The sequence below is a fragment of the Sturnus vulgaris genome, chromosome 4 (genome assembly GCF_052056855.1).
Source record: "Sturnus vulgaris isolate bStuVul1 chromosome 4, bStuVul1.hap1, whole genome shotgun sequence".
Classification (NCBI taxonomy): Eukaryota; Metazoa; Chordata; class Aves; order Passeriformes; family Sturnidae; genus Sturnus; species Sturnus vulgaris.
In genome coordinates this window covers 62,903,043-62,915,352 of record NC_142246.1, presented here as the reverse complement: position 1 = coordinate 62,915,352, position 12,310 = coordinate 62,903,043, and the positions used below count along the sequence as shown (strand labels likewise).

Genomic DNA, 12,310 nt, shown 5'->3' with positions numbered 1-12,310 from the left:
TGCTCCATGGTGGAAATAGGATAGTTGGAGTCCACCCCACTCCAGGCTACTGGCCAGTGTGTGGGACCTGCATGCTGGGGGAAACAGCCTGGATGTCTGCTCCATGCACTGCAGAAATCATGGCTGGCAGAGCTCTGGGGACCAGACAAACCACTTCTTATTCTTTCTGCACAGGGAAAATAAATGTTTTTGCTTTCCCCCAGAGAGCTCCTCCCATTTCCAGGGCCAACAGGGTAAATGCTCATCTTGCACTTGAAGTAAGGGAAACTGGTTTCTTCTGAGAGCTTTGCTGGCGGGACACTCAGAAGGGAAAACTCACTGGGAGAGACATACTGAAAGAGGAGAGAGTGGAAAGGATGCCTTATTATTCATTGGGGTCCCCTCTGCTCACCCTGTATGGTTTAGGTTTCTGAGCTGCTGGGGATCTGTTTCCCACCCTCTCATATTCTGAGTAAGGAGAGCTGAATTTTTCCGACTTAGTTTACCCCATAATATTTCACTTATGTAGAAATACATCAAAATTATACTTAGCAAGAGCAAACTGTTAGAGAGGCCTGGCCATAACACTGATCTGCAGTGGGTTGCTGCTTTCACCTTTGTCCATAAGGGACACAATGCCAGAAACTGTGCTTCTGTGACCTTTCTGGCCTGGCTTTGGGTCTCTACTTTGCCTTGTGCTGGACCAGCCCTTCTCTTAGCACACCACTTTTTTGCAGTTTTTGGGGAGATGATGCAGACATACTACCCCCTGACACTGCCAGCAGTGTACAGCTAAAATCCATCATATAAATGGCTGTTTTTTTGGAATACTGAGGTGTCCACACTTCCTGGCAGCAAGACTGGAATTGTTTTACTAATGTCATAATCCATGTCCACCCACAGCATCAGTTCTGAACCATGGCGTTTACATTAAAAACATGCCAAGCATACTTTTGGAGGGACATAATAATAACCTTGTTTATGTAATAAAACTAAAAGAAAAAAAAAAGCAATCAAGCTTGGTGAAGCCAGTCACCGTATGGATAATGTGAATGACAGCAGGAGTGGCTCGACACTGCCTCACAAGAGGTGCTGGGCCTGTGTTTGCAGGCACAGTAAGCCAGCGTGTGGACATTGAGGTGACATCTAGACTGAGTGACTTTATGGGAATGCTTCCAGGCAGCCAGCTGCTGCCATACAAACATGGTGGAGTGGCACAAGCAGCCATACAGGTTAAGGAATTCAGCACGTGTAGCTGGCCTTGCAGAGCGCTTTTCTCGACTGAGAGCTCCTAGACAGGAGCGTTTCATTTCTGTGCAGGCTGGTGGCACCACACTCGGCAGAGCACATGGCATGGTGGGGCAGGGACGGGCCAAGCACCGCACCTGCCTTTATAAATGGACATAGAACAGGTGGACATGAGCATCCCAGAAGGAAACAAAGCACCCTACGATGATACGCGCGGGCGCTGACACCGGGGCTGCCCGGAGATGCCCCGGTGATGCTCCCTGGGGATTCCACCACCGGGCTGCAGCGTCCCGCGGCCATTCCGGCATCCCGGAGAGAACAACCTGGAGCTCCACGCTGGTGTTACGGGGCTTTGCGGATGCCTCGGGAGGACGGGACGCCCCGGGCAGGGAGCCCCGCGGGCCCGGCCGGGCACTGCCCGCCCCCGGGGGCGGTGCCGGTGCCGGCGGCTGGGGCGGAGCGCCGGGCGCACCTGGGCGACACCGCCCGCCCGCTCCGCCCCAGCCGCGGCCGCTTCTCCGCTCCCGGGGCTCCGGGTCCGGCCGCGCCCCCGAGCTGCGGCGGCGTCCGCAGGCGGAGCGCCGCCTCCGCGGTGGTGGGGACAGCACCGGGCTCCGAGCGGGAGGAGGAGGAAGGAGAGGCGGCGGGCGGGCTCCGCGGCGCGGCCTCCGCGCCCTCCCCGTCCCGATCGCGGCCCCGCTCCCGGCCGGGCGGGCGCTGCGCTCCCGCGGCGCGATGTCGGCGCGGCGGCGGCGGAGGGCGGCTGCCGAGCAGGAGGAGGAGGAGGAGGAAGAGGAGGAGGAGGAGGCGGCCGAGGCGGGGAGCGACAAGGTGAGGACGCGCGGGGGCGGCGGCTTTTGGGGCAGGGGGGCAGCGCTGCCTCCCCCCAGGGGCCCGGACCGCGCTGCGCTCCCGGCCCCGGCACCAGGGACCCTCCTGGGCTGTAACTCCCGCGCTCCCGGGTGGCGGGAGTAGAGAGAGGGCCAGGTGCCAAGTTAGGGGTTGTGGGCCCACGCGTGTTTCACCCCATTGCCATTCCCCCCGTGGCGAGACCGAAATGGGAGCGGCTCTCTCCGGGCCCGCAGCGAAAGCTCAGCGCCGTGGCTGCGTGTCGTATCTCACCTCTTGGCGAGGGAGCTGATGGCGTGGTGTAGTCCCAGCCGGCTGCTGAGCACCACCCGGCCGCTCCCTCACACCCCTCCCTCCTCCTCGCCCCGTGGGATGGGGAGGAGAGTCGGGAAAAAAGGTCAAACCCGTTGGTTGACATAAGAACAGTTTAATAATTGCAGTGAAATATTAATGGAAAGGGAGATGACAAAAAGGTGATAAAACCCAAGGAAGCGCAAGTGGTGCAGAATACAATTGCTTCACCACCTGCCCAAACGAGCAGCCATCAGCTTTTCTCAGCCAATATCCCCCAGCAGAGCCTTTGGCCAGGTCACATCAGCTGCTCTGGCCATGCTCCCTCCTGGCTTCTTGTGCGCCTCCTCACTGGCAGAGCACGGGAAACACAAAAGTCCTTGACTTGGGCTAAGCAGTGCTCAGCGAAGCCAACACATCAGTGTGTTATCAACATTATTCTCCTGCTAAATCCAAAACACAGCGCTGTAGCAGCTACCAGGAAGAAAATCAACTCTATCCCAGATGAAACTGGCAAAGAGCACGCTTCAGTGTGGTTGGGCCAGTCCAGTAGTGCTGGAACTAACTGAGAACAGAGATCTGCTCCATTTAAAGGCTGTGTCAGCATTTCCCCAGCAACTCTTTCTGCTTTATGGCCTGTTAAATGATAGGCATTCACCTCTGGCCTGGAAAGGACTTACAGTATGACATTTCTGCTAAGGCAAGAGGTTTTTGAAATACTAAGTCTATGCATCAGGTTCATTACAGTGGCAAAATAGCCACAGTGCTGTTCTTTTGTTTGCTGTGGAGTTAAGGCTTATCTCTACAATAGCTAAGCACATCACCACATCACAGTTGCTAATTGTCTGAATAAAATGAAAGAGAAGGTCTCATTTGGGTTACTGGAAATAAAGTTTTAAAAAAAAAGCTATCTAATTGCTGAATTGAGGTAGCAATATGTGTCTTTTTATTAGAATCAGTAACTGCTTAAACTTGCATGGATGTAGATGGTGCAGAGTGTGTAGTCTGCCTTAGGCATTGTGACAAGGAACTGGAAAGTGAAACTCAAGACTTCTTATTCCATGCTTTGGTTGCCTTAACTCAAAGCCCATGAACTTGCAAATTTGTGCTGTGGTGCATTGAGGGCTGTGATCACATAAGGTAGTGTTTAGACTATAGCTGTGCACAGTATTTCTCTGTAGATGAGAATTAACTTTTTAACATAATTTCTCATCCCAGTGTGCTCCAAAAGCTGTTTTTCTGCGGAGTTACTGTGGTTTGCTTTATTTTGCAGAGTAAGTTTATTTCTGAGGTGTGCAGTGACCTGCCTTCAAAGAATTCTTGCAGTTCAAAGCCTCTGCTACCCAGACCTCCAAAAGGTGCCCCTAATCTCGGTCTACCTGTGTGATTTTCAGAGAGGAAAATGCTGTTCTTACTTACAGGCCTACTGTGTTTTCACTCGAGCTGCTCTAGAGCCTAATGTTTCATCCCATTTCAGATGATGATCAGCAGCCAGGATGCTGGTTACCAGAGCTGGGTTTCAATGTGCATACATTTGTGTTCACTTGAACAACAGATAAGGAAAGCCTTTTCCACTGCACAAGAGACTTTTTCATGGATTATTTGTGGGACCCTCCGTGTTCCCACAGGAGTTGTTTAACCCACCTGCAAAGTGCCCAGCACTGGTGACACTTGTCATGGCTCACAAGTGACAGTAAGGATGGGTTTTACATATTAAGCTGGCTTTAGTGCCCCTGGTAACTGCAGAGATAAACCAGTATTTTGGACTGAGGTTTCAATCAGTGGGTCACAGTTTAGGACTCTGTTTTGAGTATGAGCACACATGTAATGGCTGCTGGAGGTGATTTGATGAGCAGCATCTGGTCATCAGGATTCACAGGTGTCACATTATACAGCTCCCTAGATGGTTATCACTGCCCTGTCTCTTGCCTGGACTTTACAACAAGTGGATACTTTTCTTTTCCTCTGGCTATTTTGAGATGACCTTTTTGGTGATCCTATATTTGGACTCAAAACTGGTTCTTTGGCTGATAACTACTCAGGATGGCCATGATGCTGTGGATTTGCACTGCTTTCTAGAATGCAGCTGAGAAACATCACCTGCTTCATCACTTGTAATGAGGGAGAAAACTTGTCTCTTTGGCTCATAAGCTTCATTCTGCTTCTGCTCTTGTTGGCCCAAACCAAGTCTTCCAGATATATACAGATATATACATTTTTGCCCAAGTAGAGAAGCTCTCTGTGTTTATTGCAGAACTCCAGAAACACTAAATACACCTGAAAGTTTTTCTGTATTCTACTTTGAGACCTGTTTTCAGTGTGTTATCTGCTACTCTTCATGTTACACTTACTATGTCCATAAATGCTCATTTCCTACTGAATTTAAGTGAAATTGTTGGGGTGGTTTATTTCTCATTTTCCTTTTTGTCACTAATTGGAAACAACTGGTAGCTATTTCTATATTGATATCGTTTCAAGGGAAAGTTAAATTCCTTGGTTTTGTATGAAGGAATATGATGTACCCATTGTGAAAACTTCTTGAAGTTCCCAAGCTTGTTGAGCTGGTGACATTTTACAAAATTGCTGTGAACATACCTTGGCCTTGTAGGGCCCTGCAATTTCACAAGTTTGTTGTTTTCTTTGCATTGTCCTGTGGCATGCAGGAGTGATTTTTTTGTTGTTGTCACTTTCTTACTTCCTGCTACTTGCCCTGGCTGCTCTTTTCCTAAGAATATCTGGTCAAAGTGCCTTCATAAATATTCTGTGAGCATTGGGAGAAAGAGGAATGACTTGGCATTCAGATATTTAATATGTACAAATCAATTAAAGATTTACAGGCTAATCTGCATGTGTTTATGATTCTTTTAAAATGTCAGTTGTTTGCATTCTTTGGTAAAAAGCAAGAGAAAGTGCTTTTAAATGCTTACCAAAAAAATTAGTATATCCTGGAAGAAATCATACAGTTATTCCTCTTTCTACTGTATAGAGTTGTCAGAGTAGGACAGGGAGGGGCAAGCGTGATCATATTGCATTTCTGGCTGTTAATCTTTTGTAACTACAACAAGCTTGGAATCACTGAATGCTCTTTCTCTTGTGGTATTGAAAATGCTGTTTCTGTTCCATGGGACAGCCCTTCCAGGCAATCAGTTGTTAGATAAGTTGTTCAGACCTGTGAAGCTCAGTTTGGCACTTGGATCTTTGCTCCAAAACCTCACAAACCTGCTGGGAGATAAATATAATTCCTAACTGCAGTATAGCCTATTGTGGATCTGTTGGTCTGCCATGGATCACTTAGTTACTTCTTTGTGATTACTTCTCTTGGAGTACCCTAAAATGGATCAGTTTAATTTTCACAGAGAAATCTGCCCTCTATGCTTTCTGCTACAAGCATGGCAATAATAATAAGGGCAGACTATTTCCAAGCCTCTGTTTTCTTGGAATGGTGGTGAATTACTGTAGTTTCCAGTCATTGGTTTGGTATGTGCAGGTCTCTCACCTTTGTTTTTGCATATGTCAGGCTTTAACAGTCTGGAAAGAAAAAAGGTTTCATTATTCAGGATATTCTGATACTTTGATATCTTGGCATCAGAGGAAGGTATCAAGGTACACCTAATTAAATACTTTACAACGTGTTCTAAATGAACTATTGACTTTGCTATGGAACTTGTGAGAGAGACTGCAGAAAGATCAAAGATGGAGGAGAAAACTTACTTTGAATAGCACTTAAACTTATAAAATGACAGTAACTAGATTCTTTTGCTCATTAACTTTTTTGCATAAATTGCTGGACAATGCCTTAACTTTTTCAGTTGTTCTTCATGGAGATGCTATATTCTCAAAGAAGAACTCTTTCCTGTCTGCTTAGGAGTTCCTTATGTTGTCCTGGAAAAATGCTGTGCAAGAGGAGCATTGCAAGTGCCTTTGTAACCAGAATAATTCTGGTGTGTGGTTGGCTTGGCATGTATTAATTGTAGTGGAGGGTGTGTGGTACAAAACAGCAATTCACAAGCGTGTGGCCTTTTAAATGGAGATGGCTATTTTTTTCTCCATGACACATGGCTGTATTTCGTGAGCTGTTGCAAAATAGCCAGTGAGCAGAAATCCACATGGAAGCTTAATTTATGGCAAGATGTCACACGTTCTGAATTCCTGGTATGGAGTCTCAAGCTCTTGACTGGCTGAGCTTCCCCCTTTGCATGGCCAAGTATTTATGATCTCCAACAGAAGATTTAGCACAAGGATGAAGGCCTTGTCTTTTGAGAATACCAAAGCTAAACCATCTACCCCTTACAGATACTTTGGGTGTGAATCAAGCAGGCAGGAGTGGCACACTCTCTGTGTATAAACAGTTCTGTCACCTGCAGTTTGAAAACCCTAGGGAAAAATCCAAACACTTTGGATAAAACACTTAATTTGGACTTGGGGTTGAAGGGTTTCCTAGGCACTTAGGACAGTACAACCTGTGCTGGTTTCAATAAACCTTTGGAAAACTCATAAATACCTGCTCACAGTTTGAAACCCGAGGCATTTCCCAAGGACCTTCACAGGTCCTTGATGTTACCGTGTACTAAGCTTGGCCACATCTCAAATCTGAAGAGCAGGAGAAGGAAGGGCTGCTTGGATTTGTGCTGAACTCCAAAACTGCTTCTACAAGGTCAAGCTGCAACAGCAATGCTCTTGATTTTTTTTTTTTATTTTTGAGTGCTTTTATAGTGATTAACTTAGTGTTTCCTTACATAATGGTGGTTGTTATTTGTGGCTATAAACTGGAATGTTTGTAATCAATCATGTAAAATAATTTAAAAAATTATTAGCAAGAGTCTTGTCCCCCAGGGATGGAGTTCTAAGCACTTAATGATGCAGAAGACAATTAACTAGCTTTTAGCAAGCAATGTCTTCTTTGACTCCTGACTTTACAAATTAAATGCCTTATTCAGGAAATTGTTGTGGCTGAGATAGCAGTTAAATGGAAAATAAAGCATTAATGGTAATTTTTGAGGTGTGTTGCCAGCAAAGTTGAAGATGGTTGAGGTGTTGATTCCCACTGGTTATTTTAGTAATGTAAGGCGAAAAAAATGCACCAAGTCCTAGGCAGCTTGCAGGTTGCAAGCCAAGCTCCCATGAGCTACTGAAAATCACATCAGATAAACACAAACTCCTTCAGGCTGGTTAGATATTCAGAAGAAAGCTGTGCACTTGTGATTTTAGATGTAAGAAGTGGCAAATTTAAACTAGTGCTGATAATGAGATGCTTATAAGTGCTAGTTGTGCGCTAAAGATCAGAGGGACAAAACTAAGTATGTTTTTTTTAAAAAATTATTATTATTGTTTAAACACAATCATTTTCTGCAGCACCAAAGTGGAATAAAAAAGTTTGGGGATATTCTTAGTTCTGAGTGCTTAGAAGAGAGAACATCTCTGCCATCTGCAAGCAGGGATTAATATTAAAGACGCTAAGTCATGGTCTTAGGGCCAGGATTACTGCCCGTCATCTGTGCAGTGAGCAGTGTCTCCTAGGACTGTGCAGACAGCCTGCTGCACTCCAGAGCAGGTCACAGGAGTTGGAACATGGCTTTGGGAGAGAGCTGTGATTCCCCCCATTCATCTATAGCTGATTTCCTAGGCTGTGGTACAACTCTGTGAGAAACATCTATGAATAGCAGGGTTGTGAGTGTGATGTATTTAGGTGCTTTTTCAGGTGTTCTACAGACTTTCTGAAGTCTGGACCACAGCTTATTTGCTCTTGTTACTTGTGTTAATTATAGGCAGAGTCTGCCCAATAATTATTTAGCTGGGGGATTTCAAGGTCTGGGGAAGCATTGATCACCTTTCTGAAAGAAGTAAGTGGTGTAAAATCGAGAATTTCATCTTGAGCGTGTGTGTGGAAGTGAATGAGAAAAACCCGGGCGTAACTTAAAACAAAAGAGGATGTACTCACTTGCCTTGTGCATGTCTGTCTCAGGTTCTCAAAGGTTACAAGCACTGTCTAAGTGGAAAGGATGCTGTTTTCCCTTGGATGAGAGTCCCTGGGGAGGGTCCGAGGTTGGAGGCTGCCTGCAGCACCCTGGTCAGCTCCTGACCCCTGCCCCTCCTTGGGCACCTCTGCCCAACCCCTTGGCTTTGGGCAACCAGCTTTGGAAAACCTTATCTTGTGCCTGGTGGTGTTTGCAGTGGCCAGGCTACAGCAGTGCAGCTGCAGGGAAAAGGCCATGGATTATAAACACAGTGACCACACTGGGCTTGGGTGGGATGGCTGAGGGTGCAGGAACCTAAATTCTGTGGTGTCTTGTACTGGAGGTGAAAGAGAGGATATACCTCTGCTGGCTTAGAAAAAGTGACAAAAATACTCAGAACAAGGGATGAAAATATTGTTAAGGAAAAGTAGGAAAGAAAATCAGAAATTTCTAATTAATGGGAATAAAGGAGAAAGAACTGAGATCAGGGAGATGGAGAAGTAGCATATAGCAGTGGAGAACAAAGTTTTAAAGCTCAGTTACTTAACAGTCCCCAGAACTGTTAAGAGCTGATGAACCTGAGGCAGCAGGGCAGGCTGGAAGCTGTTTGAGATTGTAAGAAGGTGAAGTGAGTCAGGGAGGTCAGGAGGAAGTTCAGGTCTCAAGAGAGCCAGACACTGAGCTAGAGATTGCTCTCTGCACTACTGCTGTGCCAGGGCTGAGTGCAGCTTTCCAGCTCCCTGGAGCTGTGTTGTTTGCAACTTCAGAACAAGTGAAGTCACCCTTAGTGTTGGCTTTAACTGAGGGAAAAATTGTCCTGATGGTGTGCTCTGAGAGTTGGTGACAATTTGTACATTGTCACCAAAATATGTAGTGCCAGTTTTGCGTTTGGGTTAGACACACAGATGATGTCTTCCCTAGCAGTCCCCGGTGAACACAGAAGGAAGAATCATAGTACTGCAGCCATATATGAAATTATTTTGAGTAATACTGTGTCTGTGGGACAGTTGGTCACTTCACAGTTTGGTTTTGGATTGTTCTTTTCAAGCCCTACCATGTATAAAACTGCCAACAGCCTCTTCTCATTGTATAAAGAGACTGTTATTTTAATGCATTACATTTCCTTTTTTTTCTTATTAATGTGACATTAAACCTTCCCCTTATTCCATAGAAGGGTAGTTTGAGATGAAGATGAGGGAATGGGGATTGGGGATTTCTGGCTAACTCCAGTATCCTATGTCATCTGTAGTATTTCTAGAAACATATAACCAAGAAAAAGTGATGCCTAGAAAGGGAAGTTTGAGTACAGCAGGTAATGTCACAACATCCAAGTACAGTCGTTCCCATAAACATTTGTTGGCATACATTCGTCTCCTACACCATCTACAGTTTCACTGGTGCACCATTATTCTTTTAGAAGGTAATGCAGCTATTATCAGTTCCTAAAGTAATGTTTGACTCAGAATATTGTTTTCTGACAAAATAGCTCATAATCTTTCATTTTGTATTGAGTTTTCTGATAGTTCCCTTTTTCTTTTTGTGATAGGAAGTGGATTTGGAAGAAAGACTTCACGAGTTGGACCTTAGAAGTGATTCAGATATTCCTGATGTTCCTCCACCAACAGACAGCACTCCAGAAATCCTCAAGAGGGCTTTGTCAGGCTTGTCTGCCAGGTACAGTGAAACAAAGACCTCTCAAATTTAACAGCTGGTGGCTGAAATTCATATAGATGATATTGCAGTTTTAAGTCTTAAAAATTGTACTGCAGTTTAAAGTTTCATATGGTAGACGTGAAAATTTCAAGGATAAATTGTTGCTGGATATTATTGATTAATTTATGCTTTGATAGTCCCTTCAGTGGAATATTTTATGCATACACCTGTATTTAACCATTGCATGCTTTTCTAAGTAAAAACAGTTTACATAAACATCTACTGAGTCTAAGCAGTGCAATAACATGGGTTAAGAATTTGAATTACAGAATGGTTATTTCTGGAAGTTGTAATAAACTGATTTCCTACCTCCAAGATTGAGAGGGGGATTGGTTTATGAATAAAAAGATGTGTAAATTATCAAGATGAGATTTTTCTAGATTTTTGTGCCGTTTCAGCTTCTAAATAATTTGCTGTACAGTGAAATACATCATAGCTGATACGTCCATACTTTTTAAAACAACAATGTTTTTTTCCTGCTATTTCTTTTTAAATTTAGGTCTCTACCTCCAGCCTCCCAGGAGCTTGATGGCCAGCAAATGTGGGGGGATGTGTATGTGTACAGATAGACAGACAGATAATTGTGTGGATCTGCATATTCATGAAGGCTGTTGGATAAAGTTCCTTGTATAATTTTGTTATGCAGTTCCTTTACAACACCTGACCAGTCAAACCTTTCCAGGGCAAGCAAGTTGCATTATGTTGTTGTTTTTTTTATTTTCACTAATGCAATGAAAGTGCATTTAGGTGATAGATACCCAAAAACTACCTATTAAAATGAATATGGGTGTCATATATATGTTATGCTCAATATAACAAATCAAGCAATATACAGTGTATGTTGTAGAAGCAACTTAGGTCTTGCAAGAGTCAGAAGAAGGATCTCTAATCCAGACTATAATTAAAACCTTCCAAATCCTTGTAAAAAAACTGGACTCCAGCAGATATCTCCAACAGCACTGTGAAATGAGATTTTTGCCTTGCTCGTTTTCTAATCTGTTGTCTGTTTCTGTTTTGTCCATGAACTATAAGCAGATGTAATGTTTCAGGTTTTAAAAAGCCTGTTTCTAAACTGCACCAGCTGTGAGTAGAATGTGATATTCTTCATCGCCATCACACTGCAAGGAGTGTCTGTTTCAGAGTTCTGTTGTTAAATGTGGAAGTCTTAGGCCTCCAAATCAGACTTGTTCCAAAGGGCATGGTGATACCTCAAAGCCTGCAACTAAGAGGTTTCCTGTTTCATGTGCTTGAAATTCTTTATTGGAGCGTTTGCACAAAGGTATACAAAGGGTATAGAGAGAAAAATTAAAGTCTTGGTGCTTTATGAATGCTAGAGTTGAAATTACCTGCCAGTTCAGTAGCCAGCAGTCCCAGCAGAGCCACTGTCATCATGTGTAACATGAGTGGGTTGCACTGTAGCTCTCAGAAATATGGATATTCCTTGTATTTGACCTTTGAAAGAAATAGTATCTATAACTTTCTAGCAGAGAGTTAGGATACAATAAACTTGCCAGGTGGCTTCCTAAATTCTGATGCTTCTTTTCTTGCTGAAGTTGTCTTTCCTGTGCTGTGCTTGCCAACACCCCCAAGATATCTTGTGGTATTTTAACACTGTTCATAAAGGAAGCTGAGTTCTTCTGGAGGAGGCTTGCTCACTGTGAATATGCCACCAGGGCCAAGCTGCTACTGTATGTGCCACATCATAGAGCAACATAAAACATGTTGTGATAAAGCTTCTTCTGCCTCTGTTCTGATACTTAAGGCAAATCCAATTAGTGGCTGTAGCTGCCATTAACCTGTCATTGAGTCGTATCCTAGAAAATCAAATTATTGTAGTTGAAGTTTGCATTAGAACTGGAGTCTAATTCAAGACTAACACTGATTCAGTTGTCTCCTGAATCAGGCAGTGAAATACAAGACTGATGCAAAGCAAGACATCAGAATGTCTTCAGGCTATAGTAGAGGGCTTTGTGTTTAGCAGTAACTTGTGATTAGTTGCTTCAGAGGACATTTAGAGGAAATGGCCTCAAATTGTGCCAAAGGACGTTTAGGTTGGATGTTACAAAAATTTAATTTAGGAAAAAGGTTTGGAATTAAACCTTCGGAGAGGTTTAATTTAGGAAAAAGGTCAAGCATTGGAACAAGCTGCCTGGGGAACTGGTGCAATCACCATCCCTGGAGGTGTTTAAAAGATGTGTAGATGTGGCAGTCAGGGACATGATTTAGTGGTGGACTTGGCAGTGCTAGACTAACAGTTGGACTTGATGATCTTAGAT

The 12,310-nt window shown here is 44.3% G+C and overlaps 1 protein-coding gene across 1 annotated transcript in view; it reads left to right on the top strand.

Annotated features, from left to right (window-relative positions):
* The first annotated feature begins 1,962 nt into the window (after positions 1-1,962).
* CDS1 (CDP-diacylglycerol synthase 1) overlaps positions 1,963-12,310 on the top strand; it is a 28,800-nt gene continuing 18,452 nt past the window's right edge. The window contains exons 1-2 of the mRNA XM_014879006.2: positions 1,963-2,058; positions 9,868-9,995. Coding sequence (XP_014734492.1) covers positions 1,963-2,058; positions 9,868-9,995 — 224 coding nt within the window. The remainder of the gene's footprint in view (positions 2,059-9,867; positions 9,996-12,310) is intronic.